This window comes from Saimiri boliviensis, chromosome 2 (genome assembly GCF_048565385.1).
Source record: "Saimiri boliviensis isolate mSaiBol1 chromosome 2, mSaiBol1.pri, whole genome shotgun sequence".
NCBI lineage: Eukaryota > Metazoa > Chordata > Mammalia > Primates > Cebidae > Saimiri > Saimiri boliviensis.
In genome coordinates, this window is record NC_133450.1 from 27,948,497 (window position 1) to 27,974,026 (window position 25,530).

Genomic DNA, 25,530 nt, shown 5'->3' on the forward strand with positions numbered 1-25,530 from the left:
CAACTGGGTTAGAGAATGCTATTCAGATCATCTCTCTTGAGTTGACACACACATGCACTCCTGAAATTTTTAATACAGAAATTCAACATGAAATTAGGCCAAGGAGGACATCTTTGGGGAAAGCCCACAAATAAATTAAGAACATTCTCCAAGAAGAATGCTGTGAGCTGGAGGGACAATCAATAAAAAAAGAGAAAGGACAAATTATGGAGAAAAGTTATAACAATTATTTATAGTTATTTATCTATTTATAAAGCAAACTGCTTATTCCTAGCAACAACCATGTAAAGAAGGTTGTTATTAACTCCATTTATATGAAGGAGCAGGATAGGATAGTTTTTTGGCCTGCCATAGCCAGAGCTTAAAGAGTTTACATCTCAGCTCAGGGCTTAGGTCTCAAACTGCAGTGTTCTTTCTACTTCCATTGAATTGTTTTAGGAAAAGAAACCAAGCTCACTTCTCATGGGGTTCAAAGGGTTGCTCATCAGAAACAGATTTTCCACAACTTAAAAAAATCTCTATTAAAAGGCCAGGTGTGGTGGCTCAGCCTGCAATCCTAGCCAAGGATTAGGAAGACCAAGCCAGGCAGATTGCTTGAGCTCAGGAGTTCGAGACCAGCCTGGGCAAGACAGTGAAACTCTGTCTCTACTAAAATTATAAAAAGTAGTCAGGTAAGGCAGTGTGCGCCTGTAGTCCCAGCTACTCAGGAGGCTGAGGCAGGAGAATTGCTTGAACTCGGGAGGCAGGGGCGCGCTGAGCCAAGATCGTACCACGCACTCCAGCCTGGGTGACAGAGTGAGACTCCATCTCAAAACAAACAAACAAACAAACAAACAAAAACTCTATTAAAAAAAGATACTCTTCATTTTCTCTAAACTAGGGCAAGGCTCTCACCACAGAAATCAAGTGCTATTCATGTTAAAATAGGCTTTTGTTTTTCTTTTGAAACGCTCTCATTTAATTTCCTTTCATTTAACACTCTTAAAAAATTTCCAGCAGTGGCTCACGCCTGTAATCCCAGCACTTTAGGAGGCCAAGGTGGGTGGATTACTTGAGGCCAAGAGTTCAAGACCAGCCTGGCCAACATGGTGAAACCCTGTCTCTACTAAAAAATACAAAAATTAGCTGGACATGGTGGCATCAGCCCATAATCCCAGCTGCTCAGAAAGCTGAGGCAGGAGAAACGCTTGAACCCAGTGAGCCAAGATTGTGCCACTGCACTCCAGCCTGGGCGACAGAGTGAGACACTGTCTCAAAAAAAAAAAAAAAAGTCCCCAGTTCTACTTGTACTCATGTATGTGTATATTTAATTCAGTACACTTTTACTGCCTGTGTAGGTTCATACACCCACTACAGAAAAGATACTCGATGATTATCATCACCATGAAGATTCCCCCATGTTGCCCTTTTATAACCACCCATACCTCTTAACCCCACCCCATTAATCTGTTCCCCATTCTAAAATTTTGTCATTTCAAAAATGTTATATAGAGTCACATAACGTGTAACATTTGACACTAGTTTTTTTTTTTTTTTTGTAAAGAGACAAATGCAATGAGGATGATATATAAAGAAAAATCCAGTAAAAAGTAAGTCTTCACCAAAACGTTTTCTTTCCTTTCCCATGTCTTCTATCCATGTTACTGTCCTAATATTGTCATGTATTCATCAGAAAGTCTCAAAACCATTTTAAGTTTTTTCACCCAGATAATGGTTTTCTCCAGTAATTTGCAATCATGACTTTACATTATAATGACCTGGGCAGCTTTTAGTAAAAATACTTCACTCTGGGTGGGGGTGGGGTGGAGTGTAGTGGCCGGGACATAAACCAGGGTTAAAGCTACTGCCACAGTGTAAGACAGTATGCAAGATACTGTTTGCCAGGACAGGGTGGGAAGGTTGCGGAGGAGTCCAGAAAATAAGGAAGGTAGATAAAAACTAACCTAAAAGAAATTAGTAGAGAATTAGTTGGAAAGTGGTTCTAACAATAACAAAATTAATTCGATTTACAAGAAGAAAAACATTAATTCAGACTGATGAGAAAACAGATTTATTGGAAGATTATCAGGACTTACTACAATCCCATTTTTTTTCAATGTGTGTTTCTGTGTGTGTGCCTACCATGTGGCAGACTCTTCATACTGACAAAGATGAACATAACAAAGTACCTACTCTTAAGAGTCAACCTGGAAAGCACAAATTAGCAAACAGGCAATTATACAATCCAGGAATCCAAATAGACTTAGGGATAAAAGAACGGCTGGGAGTACCTCTTCCTAGTCTAGGATAGAAGAATTTAGGAATGGATTGAAGGCCATTCCAAAAGAAGAGGAGTTTGTAAGAATAAGGATATATAAAAGACCAAGGAGAAATGGCCATAAATTGGTGTGGAAAAGTGAAGATTAGGCTAAAAAGGTAGGTAAGTAGATCATGAGGGTTTTTCTTAGCTAAACAGGGAAAATTATGTTTTTAAATCAAAGTTTTCAGAATGCTTCATAAGCAGGACCTGTTAACTGGGGCCTGAAGAAAGAATGCAGAGAGTATACAAACTTGGATAGAAAAAAACTTACATCCTCTAATTGAAACTGAGCATTTCCTCCATATAAATGTAAGAAACTACCCACAGCAGTGGATTTTTTTTTTTTTTTTTTTTTTTTTTTTGGTCAAAGTCTCACTCTGTCGTCCAGGCTGGAGTGCAGTGGCACAATCTTGGTTCACTGCAACCTAAGCCTCCTAGGTCCAAGCGATTCTACTGCCTCAGCCTCCCGAGTAGCTAGGACTACAGGTGCCTGCCAACATGCTCAGCTAATATTTTTGTATTTTTCGTAGAGATGGGGTTTCATCATGTTAGTCAGGATGGTCTTGATCTCCTGAGGTAATGATCCACCCACCTCAGTCCCCCAAAGTACTGGGATTACAGGTGTGAGCCACCAAGCCCAAGCCCAGCCCACAGTAGTGGATTAATGTGGCTTCATTACCAAAAAAAAAAAAAAAAGCATATTTTTTCATATTACTTTAGAATTGTTACAAGTATTTTGAAAAATTGTATCATTCTTTGAAATTATGGCAGGTATTAGATCTGCTGCTAGGTCTCACTATTTAATATATTAACAAAGAGGCATATATGATTATATCTCAAATTGTTTATTTTTTGCTACTCCTAGGCAAATGCTTCCTAATTTTGGCTTACGTAGTGGTCCCCAGAATGCCTACTCTGCCCTCCTTCCCCTTCCTGGGAAACCCAAGAATAGAAAGATCCAGCCTCAAGTGTAGGGTTCATGTCAGTTCAGAAACAGACCTGTATATCAAGTGAAGCAAACTACCTATTTTAAGCAAACAGTTCATTACTTCTAAATAAGATTGATCAAATATTACCATACAATTGCAGATATATAAGAGTTAAAACTAGAAAGAATAAGTTGAATACATACAACTAATCCAGAATAATTAAAATAATGCAAAATGTGGCACATATATACCATGGAATACTAGGCAGCCATAAAAATGGATCAGTTCATGTCCTTTGCAGGGACATGGATGAAGCTGGAAACCATCATTCTCAGCAAACTGATACAAGAACAGAAAACCAAACACCACATGTTCTCACTTATAAGTGGGTGTTCAACAATGAGAACACATGGATGAAGGGAGGGGAACATCACACACTGGGGCCTGTTGGGCGTAGGGGTGGGGGTTAGGGAAGGGATAGTAGGGGCTGGGGGGATTGGGGAGGGTTAACATTAGAAGAAATACCTAATGTAGCAGATGAGGGGTTGGATGCAGCAAACCACCACAGTATGTGTAACAATGCACAATCTGCACATGTACCCCAGAATCATTTAAAAAAGGAAAAAAAATTCAAAAACCAGAAAGGAACTTTAAACAATCTAAAATAGTCAAAGAGATTTGAAAAGACATTGCATCCATGAAATACTAAAACTAATCAAAAAGCAAAAATAGTTCTTGTATATTAAAAACATGCTTGCCAAAATAAAAAAACTAAATTAAACACCCGTATCCTGTGTGGGTAATAAATAACAATATAGACATGGTTGAAGACCAATTTAGTTTTAGAAGACAAAATCCAAGAAATCTCCAAGAATTTAAAGCTAAGAGGCGAGACCAAAACTATAAAAACAGTAAAGAAATATGGAGGCTACAGCCAAAATTGATCTAACAGGAATTCCACAAGGAGAGAAAAGAAAGGATAAGGGAAATACTTCCCACAACTGAAAGACTGAAAGGGCACACTCACTGCATGACCAAAATAATGAAAAATGAACGTATCAGAACACATCCTGGTAAAGTATCTGTACTCTAAAGATTAAAAAATAAAAAAATTAAAAAATAAATAAATAAATAAATAAATAAAACCTTGTAAAAGTTTTCAGAGAGGGAAGGAAAAACCCACAGGTTTTATATAAAGAAATGAGATTTTATGTCTTCTATGTAAATCCAAAGATCTCTTTCATTAGAAGCTATACAATGTGATCACTTAATCAATCGTAATTACCACAAATTTGCAGAGAGAAATTGCAAATCCCATATATTTCCTGATACTAGATCATGAAATTGCAAGAGACGGTTAAAATCTGGGTATCTATTTTAAGTATCCTTCAAAAAAGTACATATATCCTCGAAATAATGTAGGTTTCTCTAAATAACCAGGGTGCCTTATTTTGATAATCAATTAATGAACTCTACTGCAATGCAGTTATGTCTCAGGGGCTACAAAAGTATGTGGGACTAAGCAGCCCTGATTGCTGTGCTATTTAAATTCCAATGTCTGTTTTCCATCATTTCCTCCTATTTTCCCTTGTATTGAGATTATCAGTTGTCATTTCTTATAAGTCTCAGTGTATTAATTTCATGAATTACCTCCCCTCCGCTTTTTCCAATCTGATAATTCTAATCTCTTCTGGTCTGGAAAAACAGATAATCGTGTCTATTAAAACTGCATCTAAAGTATAATGGCATTGAGTAAAGACCTTCCTTAAAAAAGAATAAAGTTTAAGGCATCTGTTAAAATTGCCCAAGGATCTTTATAGTTTAATTTTTGGTTTTTGGAAATGTTACAAAGTGCTGAGAGTTCATGATAAATTCTGGAAAAGTGAATCATTAAATCATGCTTTCTAAAGGACTTATTTTCTATCAGAGATTTTACATAAACACTTTAATAAGGTCTCTTTCCTTCTGTTACATGTACTTTCTTTTAATCTTGTGATCTAGTCCTAAATTTAAAGTTTAGCAAATCTCTACCTGTCCGGAAAGAGGCGTGTTGCCAGCATATAGTTCATGGAGGTCTTATGCTCGAGGTAGGATCTGAAAGGCAAAGAAAGAATCTCGTTATTTTTTAAGCTAGTTCAAGAGGAAAATGTAGAAATAAAAACACGAATCAAGCACAAAGTAACAGGTTGTTTATATGCTGTTTTTAACTAAATATATTGTTTGTAAAGTGGCCAAGGAAAAGACAGTTTCTCCAATTTAAATTATAAGATACTAGAATAGAAACAAATAGAATAAAAAGAATAAGGAAAAAGAGAACTTAATTTAGAAAACAGAAAGAAAAACCAGCATTTCTTCAATTAATAATAGGTAATATACTAAGTTCAGAAAATAAGACTAAAAGATAAAAGAAAAACTAACAGAAGTTTATATACAGGTCAAATGAAACAGGGGATAGGAGATGCATAAAGGGGCTGAAAATGTAGATTAGAGACTGTTTCAATCATGTTATTCCTCAAATTAAGAGCTTTCAGTGGCTCCTTGAAGTCTACTGCAAAAAGCAAATACTTTCTCTTCCAAACTTTGAAAAGTTGGGTCATCTGTAACATCAATTCATTCACACTTTCTCCACATGGTTGCTCAACACGGATACTGCAGTACAGTCAGCCAAGTTTCCTTAGACTCCTCTTGTCAGAGCTGTTTGAACCAGAGCAACTCCATCTGGAATAGGGGCTGGGTAAAATGAGGCTGAGGCCCACTGAGCTGCATTTCCAGATGGTAAGGCATTCTAAGTCACAGAATGAGACAGGAGGTCCACACAACAGGTGATAAAGATCTTGCTGATAAAACAGGTTGCAGTACAGAAGCCAGCTAAAAGCCACCAAAACCAAGATGGCAATGAGAGGGACCTCTGGTTGTCCTCACTGTTATACTCCCACCAGCACGATGGCAGTTTACAAATGCCCTGCAATGTCAGGAAGTTATCCTATATGGTCTACAAAGGGGAGGCATGAATAATCCATCCCTTTAGCATACTACTAATAAATAACCATCAAAATGGGCAAATGGCAGCCTTTGGGGCTGCTCTGCCTGTGGAGCAGTTATTCTTTTATTCCTTTACTTTCTTAATAAACTTGCTTTCACTTTACCATATGGAGTCACCTGAATTCTTTCTTGTACAAGATCCAAGAACCCTCTCCTGGGGTCTGGATCGGGACCCTTTCCAGTAACACTCCCACACCTCCCATTGATCTATTGCCTCTGACTGGACACCTTCTCCCTATATCCCCTCTATATCTATACAGCTGTCCTCCCTCATGTTTCAGTTACCCACAGTAAACAAAAGTCTGAAAATATTACATGAAAAATTCCATAAGTAATTCATAAATTTTAAATTATGCACTGCCCTGAGTAGTATGATAAAATCTCATCCATTCTGCTCTTTCCCACCAGGAATGTGGATCATCCCTTTGTCCAGTGTCTCTGCACTGTAGACATTCCAAGCCCATGAACCACTTAGTGCTTGTGTTCAAGGAATCCTTATTTTACTTAATAATGGTCTCCAAAGGCAAGGGTAGTGATGCTGGCAATCTGCATATGCTGAAGAGAACTGTAAAGTGCTTCCTTTTAATGAAAAGGTAAAAAGTTCTTGACTTAAGGAAGCAAAAATCATACGGTGGAGTTGCTAAAATAAAAACAAATTTTCTATGCATGAAATCGTGGAGAAGAAGAAAGAAATTCATGCTAGTTCTGCTGTCACACCTCAGACTACAAAAGTGATGGCCATGCACCGTAAGTACTCAGATAGAAAAGACATTAAATTTTGCGGTGGAAGACATGAACAAGTGACTGCAGTGTGTCACAGCAGAAAGTACTGAGCCCACACAAAGACTTCAGCAAGGGATCGGAAATGAGTGACGCCAAGCCATTTCCTGCAAGTAAGGGGTGGTTATACACGTTCGGGAACACAGAAGGTCAACAGTAGCCTAACACTAAGTCACAATGCCTACGGCGTTCACCTCGCTTCATCTCATCTCACTGTATCGTCACACATCATCACAAAAGGAAGGGCAAGCACAGAACAGTAAGACATCTGAGAGGCCACACTCACATAACTTGTATTACAGAAGATTGTTTTAACTGCTCTATTTTGTTACTAGTTACTGTTAATATCTTACTGTGCCTAATTAACAAATTTAACTTTATCATGGGTACATAGTATAGGAAAAAACAGTATATATAGTTGTGAACAATGTGGGGGTTAGCGGTACTGCCCCCCCCCCACAGAGTCGAAAATTTGCACATAACTTTTGCTTTCTCAAAAAGTTAATTACTAATAGCCGGCTATTGACCAGAAGTCTTACCAGTAATATAAAAATTGGATTAACACATATTTTGTACGTTATATGTATTATACACTATATTCTTACAATAAAGTAAGCTAGAGAAGATGTTATTAAGAAAATCATGGCCAGGCGCGGTGGCTCACGCCTGTAATCCCAGCACTTTGGGAGGCCGAGGCGGGTGGATCACGAGGTCGAGAGATCGAGACCATCCTGGTCAACATGGTGAAACCCCGTCTCTACTAAAAACACAAAAAATCAGCTGGGCATGGTGGCGCGTGCCTGTAATCCCAGCTACTCAGGAGGCTGAGGCAGGAGAATTGCCTGAACCCAGGAGGCGGAGGTTGTGGTGCGCTGAGATCGCGCCATTGCACTCCAGCTTGGGTAACAAGAGCAAAACTCCGTCTCAAAAAAAAAAAAAAGAAAAAAGAAAATCATAAGGAGGAGGAAGAAGATCTAGTTGCTGTCTCAGGGTGGCAGAGGCAGAAGAAAATCCATGTATAATTGTGCTTCAAACACATATTGCTTGAGAGTCAACTGCCTGGTACTATCCACAGTTTTAGGCATCCACAGGTGCTCTTGGAAGGTATCCTCTGCTGACAATCCTCTGCTGATAAGGGGTTTTCTACTCTACTACGCCCTTCTAAAAGCAGGTCAAGTCCACCCTGCTGTACAAAGCATTCCCTGATATGTCCTACCATGTCTTTACTGTATGCCTGAGAACCTGTGACATACTGTTCCTACAGAGCAAACTTTTTCCTGCTCTGTAAGATGCAGAAGGAAAAAAGTAGGATCTAGACTCAGAATACCTGATCCAAGTCTCACTGTGTGGTTATGGACAAGTCACATTGTTTTACTGAGCCTTAGTGTCCTTGCCATTAAAATGTGAATGAAACAATGAAGTATATAAAGTACATTACAATTACAGAAAGCTATACAAATATGAGCTGTTCTTATATGTTTAAGTAATTTTCCATGAACATACTGATAACTCTCAACAGATAGGGATCCCACCTAATATTTATTTTATATGCCAAAGAACCAGGCATAGGGCTAGACATTTTTTGATAATAAATATGTATTAATAAAATTGCATATTTGTTAGTAAACATATCTCCCACATTCTATGTAAAGGCAGCTCAATTAATATTAATTGAGTCTCTTTTCTCAGAATGTACCAAGAGAGTGAGAGTAATTTACTGATGTGATTGGTAATTTAGAAAAAACAAACAAACAAACAAACAAAAAACAGAAAATGGTGCACTGAGCACCTCTCCTTTTTCTCTTGGGAGATAATCCCCCCTTAGTAAATACATAGCCTCTACTGCTCCTATAGGATCAGGCAGTCCTCATACATGGCTCAGACCAGCCTTACTTACAATAAGCATTATAAGTCTGTCCAATCCTGAAATTCAACAGGAAGTACATCTGCTTGCAGATAGTTATAATCAATTGCAACCTAGACTTTATCACTAAAAAATACAGTATTTTGGTCTTCATTTATTTTAGCCCTTGTTTTATTTCTCAGCTGCTTCAAAACCAAGCTAGTAAAGAAAGGTATCATTGTTGGACTTCCTTAAAAGACCCCCAACATTATTTGTAATTGATTCCACAGAAAAAGATACTTACAGAAAGATCCTGTATCTTGAAACACTCAAAAATGGAGGGTTCCCTTTTCATTAATTATAAGATATGTTTTTGAGGAAATGAAAAAATTCAAATTCTTTAAAAAATATTTCAAAAGATTTATATATATATATATACGTATAATTTTCAACAAAACCCAGGCAATATGTTTCTGCTGAATTCCTAGGTCTTCATAAAGTATAACTACATGAATAGCATATTTTGAAAGATAAAAGGATGATTTCTCAATGAACAGCTAGGTTTCCTAAACAAACAAGCACATTTAAAAAAAAAATGATCTTTTCTTTTATTCCTCTAAGTTCTACCTCTGTACTTTGAACCATGAACATCCCAACTAGGTCAAAAAGCAGTCATCAGAGGAAGAAAAGTATGTTGCCCATAAACGAGTACAAAGATTCTCAACCTTACTAGCAATCAGAGAAACGCAAATGAAGAACAAATTAAGACATTTTACTCCCACTAGATTGAGAAAAATTAAGAAGTGTTTGACAGTGCTGTAACTGGAGAACAGACAGCGACAGATTCTCTTTTGCATTGCTGAAAGGACTGTAAATTTACATCGCTACTTTGGAAAATAATTGAGCATTACCTTTTTTTTCTAAAGCATTATCTTTCAAAGCTGAACATTCACATGTTTTAAGGCACTGAGCCTATAAGAAGGCTTCAGTAAGGGATCTGAAATGAGAGACACCAACCCTATTTACTGGTTTACATATGTTAAGGCCCAGTAATTCCACTCCTAGGTATATGCCCAGCAGACACATACAAGAATATTTGCACCACAGCTGTTCTTAACAGCAAAAGACCAGAAAGAAGTCAAATCCTCAACAACAGAAGAACCAAAAAATTTACAGCCATATAAACACACAGTTAATATAATAAAGCACTGAAAAAAATGAACTGTAACTATATGTAACATGAACCTTAATTACAAAATACTGAATCAAAAAAGCAAGAGTACATAGAACATGTCTTTTTTTTTTTTTTTAAGAAAAAGTTTAAAAGCAATTAAAACTAAACAAAAGAATTCTGCTTTTACACATGAGGATAACTGTTACTGGATATACTCTCCTATCATAAACAGCTAGAAAAGTATACAAGTTATTTGAAATAACTGTTTTCAGACATTAAACAACTGGCAGCACAGGACTATGGTCTCTGACAGAGGGAAATACTGAAGTAAACCCTACAATTGCCCCAGGTTTCTGCCTAGAGGCAATTTCCAGACTACGCAGAAAGAGAGGAAATCCAAACAGAACCCAACAGTCTCCAAAAAGAGATGACAGAAATCAAATTTCTAGGGAGTGGCTAGAATTTTCAGGGCAATGTCCTGGAGAAGAAGTTGTGCAGAACAAGGTATCTAAAAATCATCTTGAGGGACCCCTTAAATCTTTGGGTGAACACAACTCTGCTAAGGTATAGGGCGAAAGTCCACAAGGCTAAGCAAAGTGCAAGTTATCAGGATAAAGAACAAATTAAGGAGAAGGTAAGGTGTAAGGTGAATAATTCCCAGAGTTCACATAAGATTGCAAATTGAGTTCCTGCCAGTCAGAATGGAAAAATCTCATTGAACACAGATGTAATTTAATAGACACCCCAAAAGAGTCTTTAGTGGAGGAGCTAACCTGGATCTAGACAAAAAGCTACTCTAAATGAACCGTAACAATGCTTAAAAGTAAGCCTGAAAAAGATAAGCTGATCTACAAATTACTGAAGTGCCTGACCAAAAGGAAAAAAAAATTCAAAAGGGTTTAAAGAAGGCAATAAAATCCAAATGCTCAACAATATAACATTTGCAATGTCCAGAATTCAATTCAAGAAATTACTGTAAATATGAAGAAATAAAAATGTGACCCATAAACATGAGGAAAACCAGTCAATAGAAACAGAACCCAAAATGACAGATAACAGAATAAGATATTTTAAAACAGTTATTATAAATATTATACCACATAAACGAAAATGTAAAGGAAATCATGAATGTAATGAAAAAGAGAATAAGAAGACACAAAAACTGATGAAAAAATATTATCTGAGGCCAGGCGCAGTGGCTCATGCTTATAATCCCAGCACTTTGAGAGGGTTAGGTGGGCAGATCATGAGATCAGTAGTTCAAGACCAGCCTGACCAACATGGTGAAACCCCATCTATACTAAAAATACAAAAATTAGCCGGGCATGGTGGTGTGCACCTGTAATCCCAGCTACTCAGGAGGCTGAGACAGGAGAATCACTTGAACCCGGGAGGCAGAGGTTGGTGTGAGCTGAAATCACTGCACTGCACTCCAGCCTGGGCAACAGAGCAAGACTTCATCTCAAAAATAAATAAATAAAAATAAAACATCTGAAATGAAAATTTCACTGGTAGAATTAACAGAGGATTAGGTACTGCAGACAAAATGATGAATGACCTTAGAGACACAGAGAAATAGAAAAAAATCCCAAATTAAGTAAAGAGAGAGAAAAAAGTCTGAAAAAATATGAGCACAGCCAGATTTGAGGTAAAATATAAACTAAGTAACCACAGTCCCCAAAAAAGACAGAAAAGGAGAAAAATATATTTGAAGAAATAAAGGCCAAAAGTTTTGCAAATTCGATAAAAACTATAAGCCCATAGATGAGGCTCAATGAATCCCAAGCAGAAGAAACATGAAGAAAATTACATGAAGGCACATCATAATCAAATTGTTGAAAATTAGCTGTGGCTAGGCGCAGTGTCTCACATCTATAATCTCAGCACTTTTGGAGGCTCAGACAGATGGATCACTTGAGCCTGGGAGTTCAAGACCAGCTTGGGCAACATGGGGAGACCCCCAACTCTACAAAAATTAGTCACCCATGTTGGCATGCACCTGTAGTCCCAGCTACCAGGCAGGCTGAGGGGGGAGGACGGCCTGAGGTTGAGCCCAGGAAGCCAAGGTTACAGTGAGTCAAGATTATGCCACTGCACTCCAGTCTGGGCAACAAAGTGAGACCCCTGTCTCCAGGAAAGAAAAAAAAAAAAAAAAGGAAATCAGTTGTAAAGAGATAATCCTAAAAGCAGACTGAGAAAAAAAGCCATTATGCATAGAAGAAGAAATATAATTGCTGTATGCTTCTCATCAGAAAAATGCAAGCCTAAAAATGACGAAAAGACATTTTAAAGGTGCTGGAAATTGTACACGAATGGTCATAGTGGCTTTCTTCAAAAGAGCCCAAAACTGGACACAACCCAAATGTTCTACAATAGATTTGAGTGGTATATTCTGGTGTATTCAACAAATTCTGGTATATTCAAACAATGAAATAGTGCATAATAATGAGGCATGACCTATTCTTCATAAACCAACACATACAAATATTAAAAACCCTAAGCTGAACAAAAGAGTCCAGATACAAAAAAGTACATACTGTATGATTCCATTTACGTGGAACTGTAGAAAAATCGTAATGACAGAAGGCAGATCATGATGTCTGAAGCCCAGGGTCATGTGGAAGATTGAATAAAAAAGGGAATAAACTGGGCTATAAAGGTGACAGAAGTATTTTATATCTTGATTGAGGTGGTAGCAGTGGCTAAACTGGTGCCGACCGTTGCCAAAATCATCCTCAAACTGTACACTTAAAGTAGACGCAGTTTACTGCATGTAAACTAGATCTCAGTGAAACAATATGTTGCTTAGACACACATACAGACAAAATAATTTTTTTTTTCAAATCAAGGTAATGATAAATACAAAGTTTAGGAACATGTCTAACCCTGGGTTAGGAAGCTAGTTAGGAGGGAGTAGAGGATTAAAAGGGAGGAAATAACACAGTTATATTAAATTACAATCAATAATCTAGTTCTTGGGTTAGGTAGTATTTATCATGTTACAAGTAAACAAACCAGAATAAGAAAGGTAGCTTTGTAGGAAGCAATGATGACAGTGTATCACAATTAATCTAATTCTATGGACCTGAGGTAATGATTAAAAAAAAAAAAAAAAAAAAAAAAAAGGTAGTCACCTCACCCATATATTTCCCATGTCTCAGATGTAGGAAATATGCGAATAAATCCACCTCTCCGATCATTTTCCTCCTTCACCCTCCGTAAAACTTTGATCTAGATGAAAAATGAGATAAAATGAGTACCTATTTTGAAAACTGGAATCCATGTGGCTATAGGACAAAGGAAGATAGTTAGGACCCAAGAATAAGAAAGCAGCATGAAGGGAGAAATTAATTCCATTTAAAATGTTCTTCCCTGAGAAAACACTTCTCCCATCTTGAATCTTTCTCTTTTCAATGTAAGACACGAGTTTGTCATAAATACTATGAATTACTCCATAATTTTTGCTAAACCCTGTTTTAACCTGCAAAAGCCTAAAATGAATTTATCTTTACCTCCTCCATTGACAGACCAAGCACAGAACCACCCAACTTCCCTGGCCCTTTCTCCCGGCCTGAGCCCACGAGGTTTTTCATTTCTGCATCGCTGGCTGAAAGTGGACGGGAACGCTAAAAAGAAGAAATGAAAATAGTAAAAAAAAAAATTTTTTTAAGTTTTCATTATTCCTCATTTCCCTCTGTTCATTCCCTTAACACCATTCTCTTTCCTAAGATATATAAGCTCAAATTCATTAATTACTTTCTGTAATTATCTTAGCCTGAAACCCTGGAAAACAGAAGAAAGTTAATAAACTCAAAGGCAAGAGGAGAAAACAGAATAGTAAAAAAACCAAACAAACAAACAAAAACCACTATGGTTTGAGAAAGAAAAGAGAAGAAAGAAAGAATGAGGTACACGTGACTTTCTAAGCTAGTATTTAATCCAAACCTTGGTTTTAGAGCACATCTAATATTTCAAGGATATGGAAAAATCTGAAAATGTCCTCAACAGAAAAGTAAATGTGCATTTATTTCAGTGAGTATATTATTTTCAGCACAGGAGATGAAGAACTAATAATTGAGATATAAGACACAAAAACTAGGAACAATCATATTAACATCACAAATGAAAAAGTTGGGCAGTGAGATGTTTTACAATCTGAGGGGGAAATACTGAGATGAGAGTCGTCAGTGACACAGAAAAGAGCATGGCCAAAAAAATTATCACTGTGGTGGTTGAACTTCAAGAGGCCTGAAACACGAGTGACTACCTGAGGTACTCCCAACAAGGCAGCCAAAGGGCCCCCGTTCATCACTGATCCCAGAAGAGGTGCTTGGCTACTTCAGCTTCTACATGATAATCAGGATAATTATCAGAAAACACAAGTTTTAAGTGAATTTTGATTTTGCGTGAGTGGAGAAACAGAAAGGTAAAAAAGGAAGGCAGTATAAAAGCATGAACAATACACTATTACTAAAACTAATGAAGTGACAGACAAAAATAAGACAAATCTATCAAGGAGAAAGAGTAAGAAAGAATTCACCCACTATGAGTGCAAACTGTCCTCTTAATTCTTAGAAGTAACTTCAATCAGAGAGCAGCCCCACTGTCAGGAGATATTATTTGTCTTTCTCTATTTGTAAAATATCTATTCAAAGGCATTTTGGTAACAACTTTTGGCCTTTTGAGCAATACCTGTTGTTATGGAATGGATGTTTGTGTCTCTCAAAAATTCTCATGTTAAAGTCCTAATCTCCAAAGTGATAGCATTTGGAGATGAAGCTTTTGGAAGGTAATTAAAGTTAGAAGTCATGAGAGTAGGGCCCTGGTGTAATGGGATTAGTGTCCCTATAAGAAGAGATGCCAGAGAATTTGATCTCCCTCTCTCTTCCCCAGCCCCAGCCAGTGTGTGCCCAAAGAGGCCATGTGAGCATACAACAAAATGGAGACCTACAAGCCAATTTTTAAAAGCCTTAGAATGAAACCTACCTTGCCAGCACCTTGATCTTGGACTTCTCAGCCTTCAGACTGTGAGAAATAAATTTCTGTTGTTTAAGCCACCCAGGCTATGGCATTTTGTTATGGCAGCCTGAACAGACTAATATACTTACGTACACAATTAACCAACCATGAATGGTTTTATCTTTGGACACAAGAGAGAACAACTAACCAATCTTCAAAGCTAGCATGGGAGTTATAAAAGTTAAATTTTCTGATAGGAAACTCCACGATGGACACCTCTATCAAGAAAAACCATGCAATCAGCAGATGCAAGCAACATGTGAAGTGCAGAGGCTTTTACTGTGGTGTCTTCAACATCCAGAACAATACATTATACATGGCATGAAGTAAATCAAGAAGTATTTGTTAAATAAATACGTGAAAGTGCTAATACCAATCATGGTTAGAATTGAACTTTGTAGAAGGATTTTGGGAAACAGTTTTACTTCTTCAATCTCTGGGAATATATTAAACAGTAGATGTTAAAATGAGAGGGTTTACAGGTTTATGTATTATTTGTATAAATAATGTAACCATTGTTTTAAAATCTTTAAAAAGTGTGAAGACTTATTTAATGTATAATTTGGAAAAGCCAAAAATATTAAATGGATAGTTTGAGGACTTTTCTCATGATCATACACTACTTATTGTTTGCCAAAAAATACTTATCTAGTTCACCCATGATAGCATGTTTCTGATCATAAAGCCACTGGCAAAGCCTGGCGCAGTGGCTCACACTTGCCATCTTAACACTTTGGGAGGCCAAGGCAGGCAGATCACCTAAGGTCAGGAGATCGAGACCATCCTGGCCAACACGGTGAAACCCCTTCTCTACTCAAAATACAAAATTATCTGGGGTATGGTGGCACATGCCTGTGATCTCAGCTACTCAGAGCCTGAGGCAAGAGAATCGCTTGAACCCTGGAGGTGGAGGTTGCAGGTGACGAGATTGCACCATTGTAATCCAGCCTGGGCAACAAGAGCAAAACTCCATCTCAAAAATAAAACAACAAAGCCACTGGCAGTTAGTCCCCTAAAGTTAAGTAGCTTTCTTGCATGATACTATCTCAAATTATGTAAAGAGATAGTAAGCAATAAGCATTCATTTAAATAATAAAAATAAGCATTTTTATCAAGCTTTTAGGAACAGGAAAAAACGTTACTTAGAAGGTTGATAAGCTAAAAGCTACATTAACTAAAAGTATTTAAAGAAAAAGTTATTAATTATTAAACAGATTTAAAGAATGCATGGGTGTATTTAAAAGAACAGGGTCAAATCACTATTGAACAACATCTAGTGAGAACTCCCCAATTCTTTGGTGTTTTTTAAAATGGTTTTTAATATTCCTAGCTTCTAGAAATTGAGATAATGATGTTGCAAACTTCTCCTGCTAACCTAATGGCGTTCCTATAACCAATGAATTAGCACCCCAAACTCTTAAACTTCTCTGCCAATCACTTTCAAAGAGTTGTCTCCCATACACAGTCATAACCACTCCGTTGTTACAGCCTACAATTCCAGGTCTAGCTACTGTGTACATATGTGTGAACTGTTTGGGGTCGGGTAGAGGCATGTAGAAATTCAGGTCTGTGCTTCTACGTTGGGTATTTAAGAGCTTTGAGAAAGAAATAAATGTGACCTGAATTATAGTCACAGGTGAAAGAAAAGGCAGAGAAAGAGAGAAGGGAAGAAGAAAGGATAAGACAGACAGAAAAAAGAAAATAACGGCTTATGAGTGTCGGGGAGACACACTCGGAGATTAAAAACAAAGGCTAAAAAAAGGAATCAGAATGATCTGAAGGCCATCAAGACTATTACAAACAAAGGCAAAACAGTCCAAATGCAAGTCATTCTGCACCTTTGCCTTTGGGCACAACAGCTACATCCTCTGGAGAGCAGATATAATAAATCCACATATTCCCATGGGTTGACTGAATGTACTTAGGAAATAAGGTTCCTCTGAACTTAGAGAGGAGAACCACTGCCTCTGGTTAAAAGATACATGATTTATATATCCAGTGCTCAGATAAATTTTAAACTGTCAAATAAGTGTCAAGGTAAAAATTCTGCCATGCAACAGGCACCAAAGATAAATTTATCAATAGTACAACTTATGATTCAGAAACCTACCCAAAGAAGAAATCTTACATATCTAACCATCATTGCTAAGGAACAACTGACTGAGAATGTGAAATTATTGAGACAAGGAACCAGCAGTCTCCACTCAGTCAAAGCAGTAAGAAACAGATGTTGAATCAGAAACCGACTCTCAGCCTAAAAAAAGCTGGCAAGTACCAGTGATGAGAAGAACTTGACAAAATGTGAATGGAGAAAAATGGCAAGATATCCTAAAAATATATCATAACTGAGGGGCAAAAATAAAATTTGCTTGACAGAGAACACGTGCAAAGAATAAAAATTTCTCAATGCAGTTTTACAAAGTTTGGAATTCTTCATTAAAAGCAAAGGAACTAGAAATAGCTCAATTTATATGTGATACATTTTACCATCTAAAAAACAAAAGGTAAAATCAAGTTCAAAGGCAAAATGAATTAATGCTATTGAATCAAAGAAAATAAATGGACGAGACCACACTATCAATAAATCTGAGTGGAAATGGACCAAACAAATGGCTTCTAAGAGGACATTTAAACATCATGATAATCAATGTATACTTTGAAATTGGTGGGTCGGGGTAGGGGGAATAAGTAGGCTTGTGCAACAGGAAAAAATAAAATAAAAAGAGTTATATAACATCTAGAAATTTGGAATAAATGTAAGCCAGCAGGTCTGAGAGACATGCATTTTGTTATTAAGGAAACTGGCTTTAAAAACAAACAAACAAAACTTACCAATTACATCTGAATTACATCTGAAAAATCATGAGAACTGAGGAAGTACCAGATTAGAAAAACACCAAATGAGGTACTGGATCTTCAAAAATGTAAGAAGTATGCTCCTGGTGGTTAATGCCTGGTAAATCTAACTCGAATCCCTAGTAAAAATAATCAAACGAATATTAAAAGGAAAAAAAATCCCTAATAATTTAGAGGATAGTGGGCTCATAAAGAATAGTATGAAGAATGCTTTATTTATTTTAAAACATGCTTTAAAAGTTTGATTTTTAGGACAAGAGTTTTAAAAGGGGAGCTATAGCAATATATTTAATGTCTTTGGATTTTAGAGAAGCATTTGAGAAAATTTTATAACATTTTTATTCTAAATTATATGTCAAGGGTCACTGCCAGAATATAACACATCAACAAAAACTAAAAACAGTGTAACTGTAAGATAAAGTAAATAGCAATGAATCAAGTTAGGAAGGGACTTCTAAAATGCGTGATAACTAAGCACTGCTTAAAATTTTCATTAATGTCTGGAAGGAAAAATAAACAAAACAGCATTTTTGGATGATAGCAAATGTGAAAAACATGACTACAAATAGGTGAATATCAAAGTAACGAGATCTTGACAATGGGAAAATCAAGATTCAAAAGTGTGAAGGGGAGTAAATCTTCTTTATAAACTACATGCTAGCATTTATCCTGAATATTTTACCTATGTTTTATCATTTCTTTCTCACCGTAACTCCAGGTATGGATTATTATCCCCATTTGACAGATATGGAATTGAGCCTCAGAGAGGTAAGAGAACTTGCCCAAATATCTAATTACTAGTTATTAGCAGAGCTCAAATTTGAATTCAGGTCTATCTGACTGTAAAGTACGGTACATGTTCTTGCCATAGTACCATGCAATACAATTTCTGGTGAGTAGAAAATCTGAACCATAGACATTAAAGAGAAGGGAGAAATATAGATAGAGAAAAGGGATTAAAAAGGAAAAGGCAGACAAAGGACAAAGAACTAAAAGAATTCACAATCTGACAGCAACAATAAAAGAAAGCTTGACACAGTCTAACTGGTCAGAACAGAGAATTTTTTTTTTTAACTTGGCTCCAATGAAAATACTGCGAAGTTAAGAGTGCTTCGTTAACAGAAAGACAATGGCAAAATAGAACACTGCAAAGAACAATAAGAGTCCAAGAATTCAACACGTATAAAGCTGGCTGAATAAAGTCAGAAAGCCTTTATGTCACATTCAAATACATTACTACTAAAGAGAGGTCTTGCTCTCCAACAAAGCTATAATAATAATAATAATAATAATAGCATATAATAATAATAATTATTATTATAGCTTGGTAATCCAAGCAATGCAACTAGATGTAATGGAATTAAACTGATAACGAGGAATTAAGATTAGAATTACGTTATCAAAGGCTGGGCATGGTAGCTCATGCCTGCAATCCCAGCACTTTGGGAGGGCCAAAGTGGGCAAATGGCTTGAGCTCAGAGGTTCCAGATCAGCCCTGGGTAACAAGGCAAAACCCTCATCTCTACCAAAAATACAAAAAATTAGCCAGGCGTAGTGGTGTGCACCTGTAGCCCCAGCTACTTGGGAGGCTGAGGCGGGAGGATCACCTGAGCCCAGGAAGCCCAGGCTGTAGTGAGCTGTGATCTTGCCACTGCGCTCCAGCCTGGGTGACGGAGTGACACCCTGTCTCAAATAAATAAATAAAAATAAAATAGAATTACATTTCAAAGACAATTTTTTAGAGTCAAACGCCAAAGGCTATAAAAGAGTACTCATTTCTTAATGTACTCCTATCAGTAGATTAGTTCCAGGTATATTTAGAATATAAGCTCTTTGAAGTTAACAGCCTTGTTTTGTTTTGTTTTTTTGCCACAGGTAGCAGCTAGCATACTTAGGTATTTATTAAATACAAAACACTACATATTATAGAGTTTCAAATTCTACCAACTAAGCACCAAAATTCATACTACAGAACCACATTAATCAGTTACTGAATATCAGACAAGGCATCCGGTAAGTTATTTTTTATTTCTTGCATTCACATAAACCATATAAATCACTTTATCAGAAATAGTAGCTAAGAAAGTTACAAGTCAAGCATTCAAGCTTACCAGAAATTGCATCAGAGAGTACAAATGCCAAAATAAATATACTAGAGCTTTTTGCTAAAAAATAGTTGCAGTGACACATTTACATGTGAGGGTATCTATAACCCTCATACCAAAGCATCAAATAGCAGGCACAGGACTCCCACTGTTAGCCTATTACTTCAAAAAGAATTTTTAAAATCTGTCATAAGAAAGCGATGGTTAATCTCAAATACTGCTAACAGAAACAGTAAGAAAGCAAATGCTGCCCATTCAGAATCTTCAGAAAGAAAGATGTCTGCATTTCAAAGGTAGCATCTGAGACACTATTATGGCAAAGCTTCTAAGATGTGTAAACTGCAAATCACTACATATTTGAAACGTCGCCTGTTAAGAAACTCTAATACAGACCAACACCCAATGTGAAAACATTTCCAATATTAAGCTAAAGACAACAGTATGTTTCATAAGATGTCTGGAAAAAAAATGAAGTTCATTTGTGAACTACAAAATTTCCTTCCTGGAATATTTCGGTCAAAGAGAGAGAGATGCCTGTAAGCCCCTGTTCATTGTTTAAATTCAACTGCCTCCATCGCAGTATAATCACTATCAGGAAAAGAGGATCCCTAAGTTCCTGCATCCTCTACTCTTATATTCTATAACCAAAAAGACTTGTATGCATTTATTTTCATTTATGTTATTAAACTGTACAAACAAATAAACAAACAAACAAAAACCAGGTACATAACGCATGTACCATGAAAAACTAAAGCTAAAAAACTTTCCATTTGGAGAATGAAAATAAAATTTGAATGAAGTCTCCAAAAGATCTAGAACTTACCTGCTTGGCCTTTGATGACTGTAACTGTGCAGATACTGGACGCTATAAAAGACAGAAAAATGGAATAAAGCCTTATCTTCTCCTAACATGCCTACATTTTCCATCTCCTAGATCTATGATAAAAAAAGGAAAAATAACCTCCAAGCAGAAACCAAAGCAAGAGTCCTACACTTGGTAGTTGGAAGGTTAGAACATTTATAATCTTTCATTATACTGCTTTCTCCGATGCCATATATATTTCAGCTTCAACTTCTCACTGCTGAGGGCACAATCCTACTGCCAGATACTGAAGACCCTGAAGTCAACTAGTCCACCTGACAAATTGGTTTGACACACTACACATAACTAATCTACAGTTCCTTTAGCCTTTATATAAGTGTCCTGTAGGCTGCTTATGGATGAAATCATGCCATTACCTACCAGTTGGCAAAACAAGCATTGAACAGATTTTCTGGAGTTTGCAAAGAGTTGCCAAAAAAGCTAACAGGCAACCTAAGAAAAGGGATCCATTCATCCAAGATTGGCAATACAGCTACCTCTAGAAGTGAAACTTGGCAGAAACTGTGTTAAAGCTGCACAGAAACGTTCATGATCCTTTATACATAATCCTGTGGTTCTTAACACAGATATTGCAGGAAACAATTTGCAAAGGAATGTGATTGCCTAAATTAAGTTTTCCTAGTACACCTAGGTTACTCCTCTACTTTTCCTTATTAAAAATTAAAGAAAACCCTTTGATCTGTGATAATGCACTGATCAAGTATAACCCTGGTAACTGATTTTATATCTAATCCAAGATAATAGCCCTTAAAATACAGTACACCCTGTTCCACATCCCAACACTAATTAGGGAGTAATTCTACAGCATGGGGTCACAGACAGGCAAAGACTGAATCCAGCTCAAAGACATATTATGCTTGGCCTGCAAAGTATTGTTTCTAATGAACTAGCTGCCAATATTTAAAGTAAGATTTCTGATTTCTCTTGACAATAGGAAGACCGCGTAACACCTGACCCACACTTAAGCATGACGGGAATTAGCTGGAGCACGTTAGTAAAACAGCCACCCCTTTCAGATGAGGTTCGCACTCTCTAGTTTACCTCAGTCATGCCACTCTTAGCCGTATCATACCTGCCTCTATTTACTCATTTATATTACCAGCCTGCAGGCTCTCTGGCATTTGAGTTTGAAAGCCCTGTTCTAATAAAAAAATTATCTGAATAAATAATAGTATCTGAGTTTGGCAAACAGAAAATAGCACTACTCCAAATGAGAGCAGCAAGCAAAAGGAACAAGAGGAGGAATGGGAGTAGAAGAAGGGAGGAAACAAGGGAGGAGTAGGGGGTTAGAGTGTAGTTGGGGCAGGGATAAAAAGAGAGGAGAAGAAAAGAAAAGAGAAGATGGCAGGAAGAAAAAGCTGCTTATGCCTTCGAAAAGCCTACAAACTGGCAGAAGAGTACAGGACAATTTAAAAGCAACAAATCAATAAATGTAAAACAATGTAATACAGAACAAGTGAATAATATTAAAATGAAAAGTAAAGGTCATGATGGATTTAATAACAAAAGACTTCCAAAATGTCTGAGCAGGCAAAGTAATCAAACCAGACGGGAAGAGAAGAGCAAGGTGGATTTTTTAAAATAAGAAGAAATGTTAAAGGCCAAGAAACAAAGGTGGAAAATTAGCAGAGTCGAAACAGGCAGGGACTGACAGGATGATGGAATGAGTAAATAGAAGGATTAGCTGATTGGTTTAACTGGAACAAAAATGCAGAGCACACAAAAACTGAAGCAAAGCTTGATCAAATGATATTTTAGACATGTATAAGTTTCCTTGGGCTTTTATCTCATTAGCCTCTATCAATAACTCATGATCACAGAGGGTCCGAGGAGAATTACTTGTAGAGAAGATACTATTTCAAGAAAGCATCTTCTTTACAAAGCCAGTCTGAAGACCAGAAAGAACACAGTAATGACTAAGAATTAGTAGGCTTCTTCTCTGTGCTTTGTTTCTGAGCATATCAATCTGTGGTGGAAAAAGGTGATTTTTTAAAAACAGAGAGAAGGAAGGTAATGAAAAAAAGAAGCCAAGATAAAAGACAGAACAAAAAACACGGAGTAAGTTTGTTGGAAAACATTTAAAGCACAAGCTGTTAGCCACAGCTGAATATAACTGCCTCCTATCTAAAGTGATCCCCAAATTCTCCTGCTCTAAGTGACCTTATATCCACAGTGCTTCAGCTCCCTCAGTTATATCAGCTGCCACTTCCCAGTATGCTGCCTTCAGGCTCCCTGCTGTGGAATTTGCTTACCTGAGGTTTCTGGAAAGGGTTTCGCCTGGAAGACTCAAAGGTGGGATAAATTGGCCGGGCTGAGGCTCGCTGGGCTGGATCTTGGCACACAAATCCTGAATGGGGGAATGGGCAACATTAAAACCTGCCATTTTCTAAGAAATTAGCAGGAGTGACTACATCTTTTCTTTAGATATGCAGACTCAGTTTCACTGTCATAAATATTACAGAGATCTATCCTCAGGAGGGTAATGCACAACTCTCCCATACACACACTCTGCTTGAACTCTGAACCACCATAATTAGAGTGAAAAAGAAAAGGGAAATATGCAGATAAATTAACCTTGCTGGCTGGGGAGCCGAAATGTGATTCTGAGTGAGAAAGAGATGTAGATTTTTGATGAACCTAACAACAACTGCAAAGCACCACTTTAAAACACACGGTTGTTAATAAAAACAAGTTACTTTAAAGTGGCTACCTGGATCATGACTGGAAAATAAAGTTATTTTTACAGGGAAAATCCAAAAGCAAGTTAACAGTCTTGTCCTGTTACATGATCTGCTTCTGGAACTGCAGAAGGTGGTCTATTGGCAACTTTCAAAATGGGCTTTGTAGATTATCTATGGCTTTGGAAATTGGACTTCAGCTAATTTCACTTACTTCCTAAAAAAAAGCAGATTCCCATCCAAAGAGAATAGAGTGGCTAAGTTTTACAGCATTTGCTGGTACATCAGGTACTAGTTCATCGCAAATGTATTTTATTAAGTCTTTTTATAGTACTTAAAAAAACAACAAACCCACAAAATACCCACCTGACTGCTCATCTCCATTTCAAAGTTTTGGCTTATCTACTCAAAATGGGATTTCTTCTTTGAGCTGCTTTGGTTATAACTACTACAGAAGGGATCACATTGAGACCAGCAGAGACTGTCTAGCAGAAATATAGCCAGTCTCCTTTGTAACAAGGCTTCTTCAGTGGGTTTTACTTTCCCAGCTTGGAGAAAAATACACTTTCTCCAGATCTTTGCTAATTCTCTTTCTCAGCTCATAATTCCTGTGCTCCAGGTCTCAGCCTTAGTTGTGGTTCAGCCTCAGGACAGGATGGAGCCAAGGGGAGTAGAAACATATAAACATTTCCCTGAAAATATAATTTTTTCGTACAAAACACTCAGCATGGCTTAGGAACTGCCAGTTGGCAAAACCTATGGAGTCTGACAAAATGGACACTCTGGTTAATTTTTATATGAGTCCAGTTCAGAAAATACAACTACTCACCTACAACAGTGAACATATCTGAAATCATACTGGCTTTAATCTTTAGGTCTAGAGGTGCATCACTAATAGAAACAAAGAAAGAAAAGAGCAATTGGTAAGTGTGTAGGTTAAAAGAATAGCCACCTTCTAACGGGCCCCAATATAGCAAAGTTTCCAAATGTCAATGAAGAGCAACACATAAAGCCCATAAAATCCATGGGGTGGGGAATCTGTGCACAAATATGAGAAATGAAATCCTGGTGTTCAGTTTGTCCTCTGTAATGCGAACCCAGCACCACGCATTGATTCTCTAACATGCAATTTTTTTATACCAGAAGGTCTTGCGCAATTCAAATTTCGCAGAAGTCAAGAACACTGCTTCATTAAAACTGTGAATTTTAGAGGTTCAGACTTTCAGTACGCTCTTTCATGAGTGTGCCCACCATTCAAATTACTTTTCACTGCTGTAACAGTCAAGTCACATTCACATGCAAGAGAAGCAACTTTGGCCACATTTGTACTTTTTAAAGTCTTTATTTTCTGCTCTAAAACAACCTTCTTAGGCTTGCAGGCTTGCAAATGGGGCAAAAGAAACCCCAAAAAACAAAAAAACAAGTCATACCAAAATCTCACCAGATGATACTGCAGAAATCCACATGAAAACAAAAACAAGATGAACCAAAAGCAAGAAGCCTCCCTGTGGCGGTGACTGCCACACTGGCTTCAGCGTTGAGGTGTTCCTCCATGAACCAAACGGCTCTGCCTGCTATACTCAGTGCCTCATTCTGGGGATTTCTAACTTCTGAAGTATAGTATAATACGCTTTACTGGGCAATCTGCGAAAGGCTGACTTGATGAAAGTTGCGTAACACCTGAAGCATCTGTAATATCTAGCTCTACACCTTACTACGGAGGTTACGCCAAACTCCCACTCCAAAAGTAGTCAATCTGTCTTTATTTGATTACTTGGCATTTTGCCAGTATCTCTCATCCTTAAAAACTCGGCAGCTGGGTGGTCTCTGGCATAAACCTCTGGAGTTCTCTGTTTAGAGAAGTGTACAATGAACAGAAATTCTGGCTGTAGCTCCAAATACAATAAGAATCTTCTCTGGTA

General features: G+C 37.2%; 1 protein-coding gene across 15 annotated transcripts in view; it reads right to left on the reverse strand.

Moving 5' to 3' along the window:
* Nucleotides 1–25,530, reverse strand: part of TTLL5 (tubulin tyrosine ligase like 5) — a 280,545-nt gene that overhangs the window by 187,495 nt on the left and 67,520 nt on the right. For 12 of the 15 annotated variants that reach the window (XR_012516125.1, XM_074392952.1, XM_074392951.1 and 9 more), the window contains 6 exons: nt 24,438–24,499; nt 23,183–23,277; nt 20,871–20,912; nt 13,580–13,693; nt 13,207–13,298; nt 5,260–5,322 (listed from right to left, as the gene is read on the reverse strand). Coding sequence is in view for 14 of the 15 variants with exons in the window: in XM_074392952.1 (XP_074249053.1) it covers nt 5,260–5,322; nt 13,207–13,298; nt 13,580–13,693; nt 20,871–20,912; nt 23,183–23,277; nt 24,438–24,499 (468 nt within the window). In the remaining variant the exon portion in view is untranslated. The remainder of the gene's footprint in view (nt 1–5,259; nt 5,323–13,206; nt 13,299–13,579; nt 13,694–20,870; nt 20,913–23,182; nt 23,278–24,437; nt 24,500–25,530) is intronic. The other 3 variants (XM_039469444.2, XM_074392954.1, XM_074392953.1) reach the window with 1 other exon arrangement.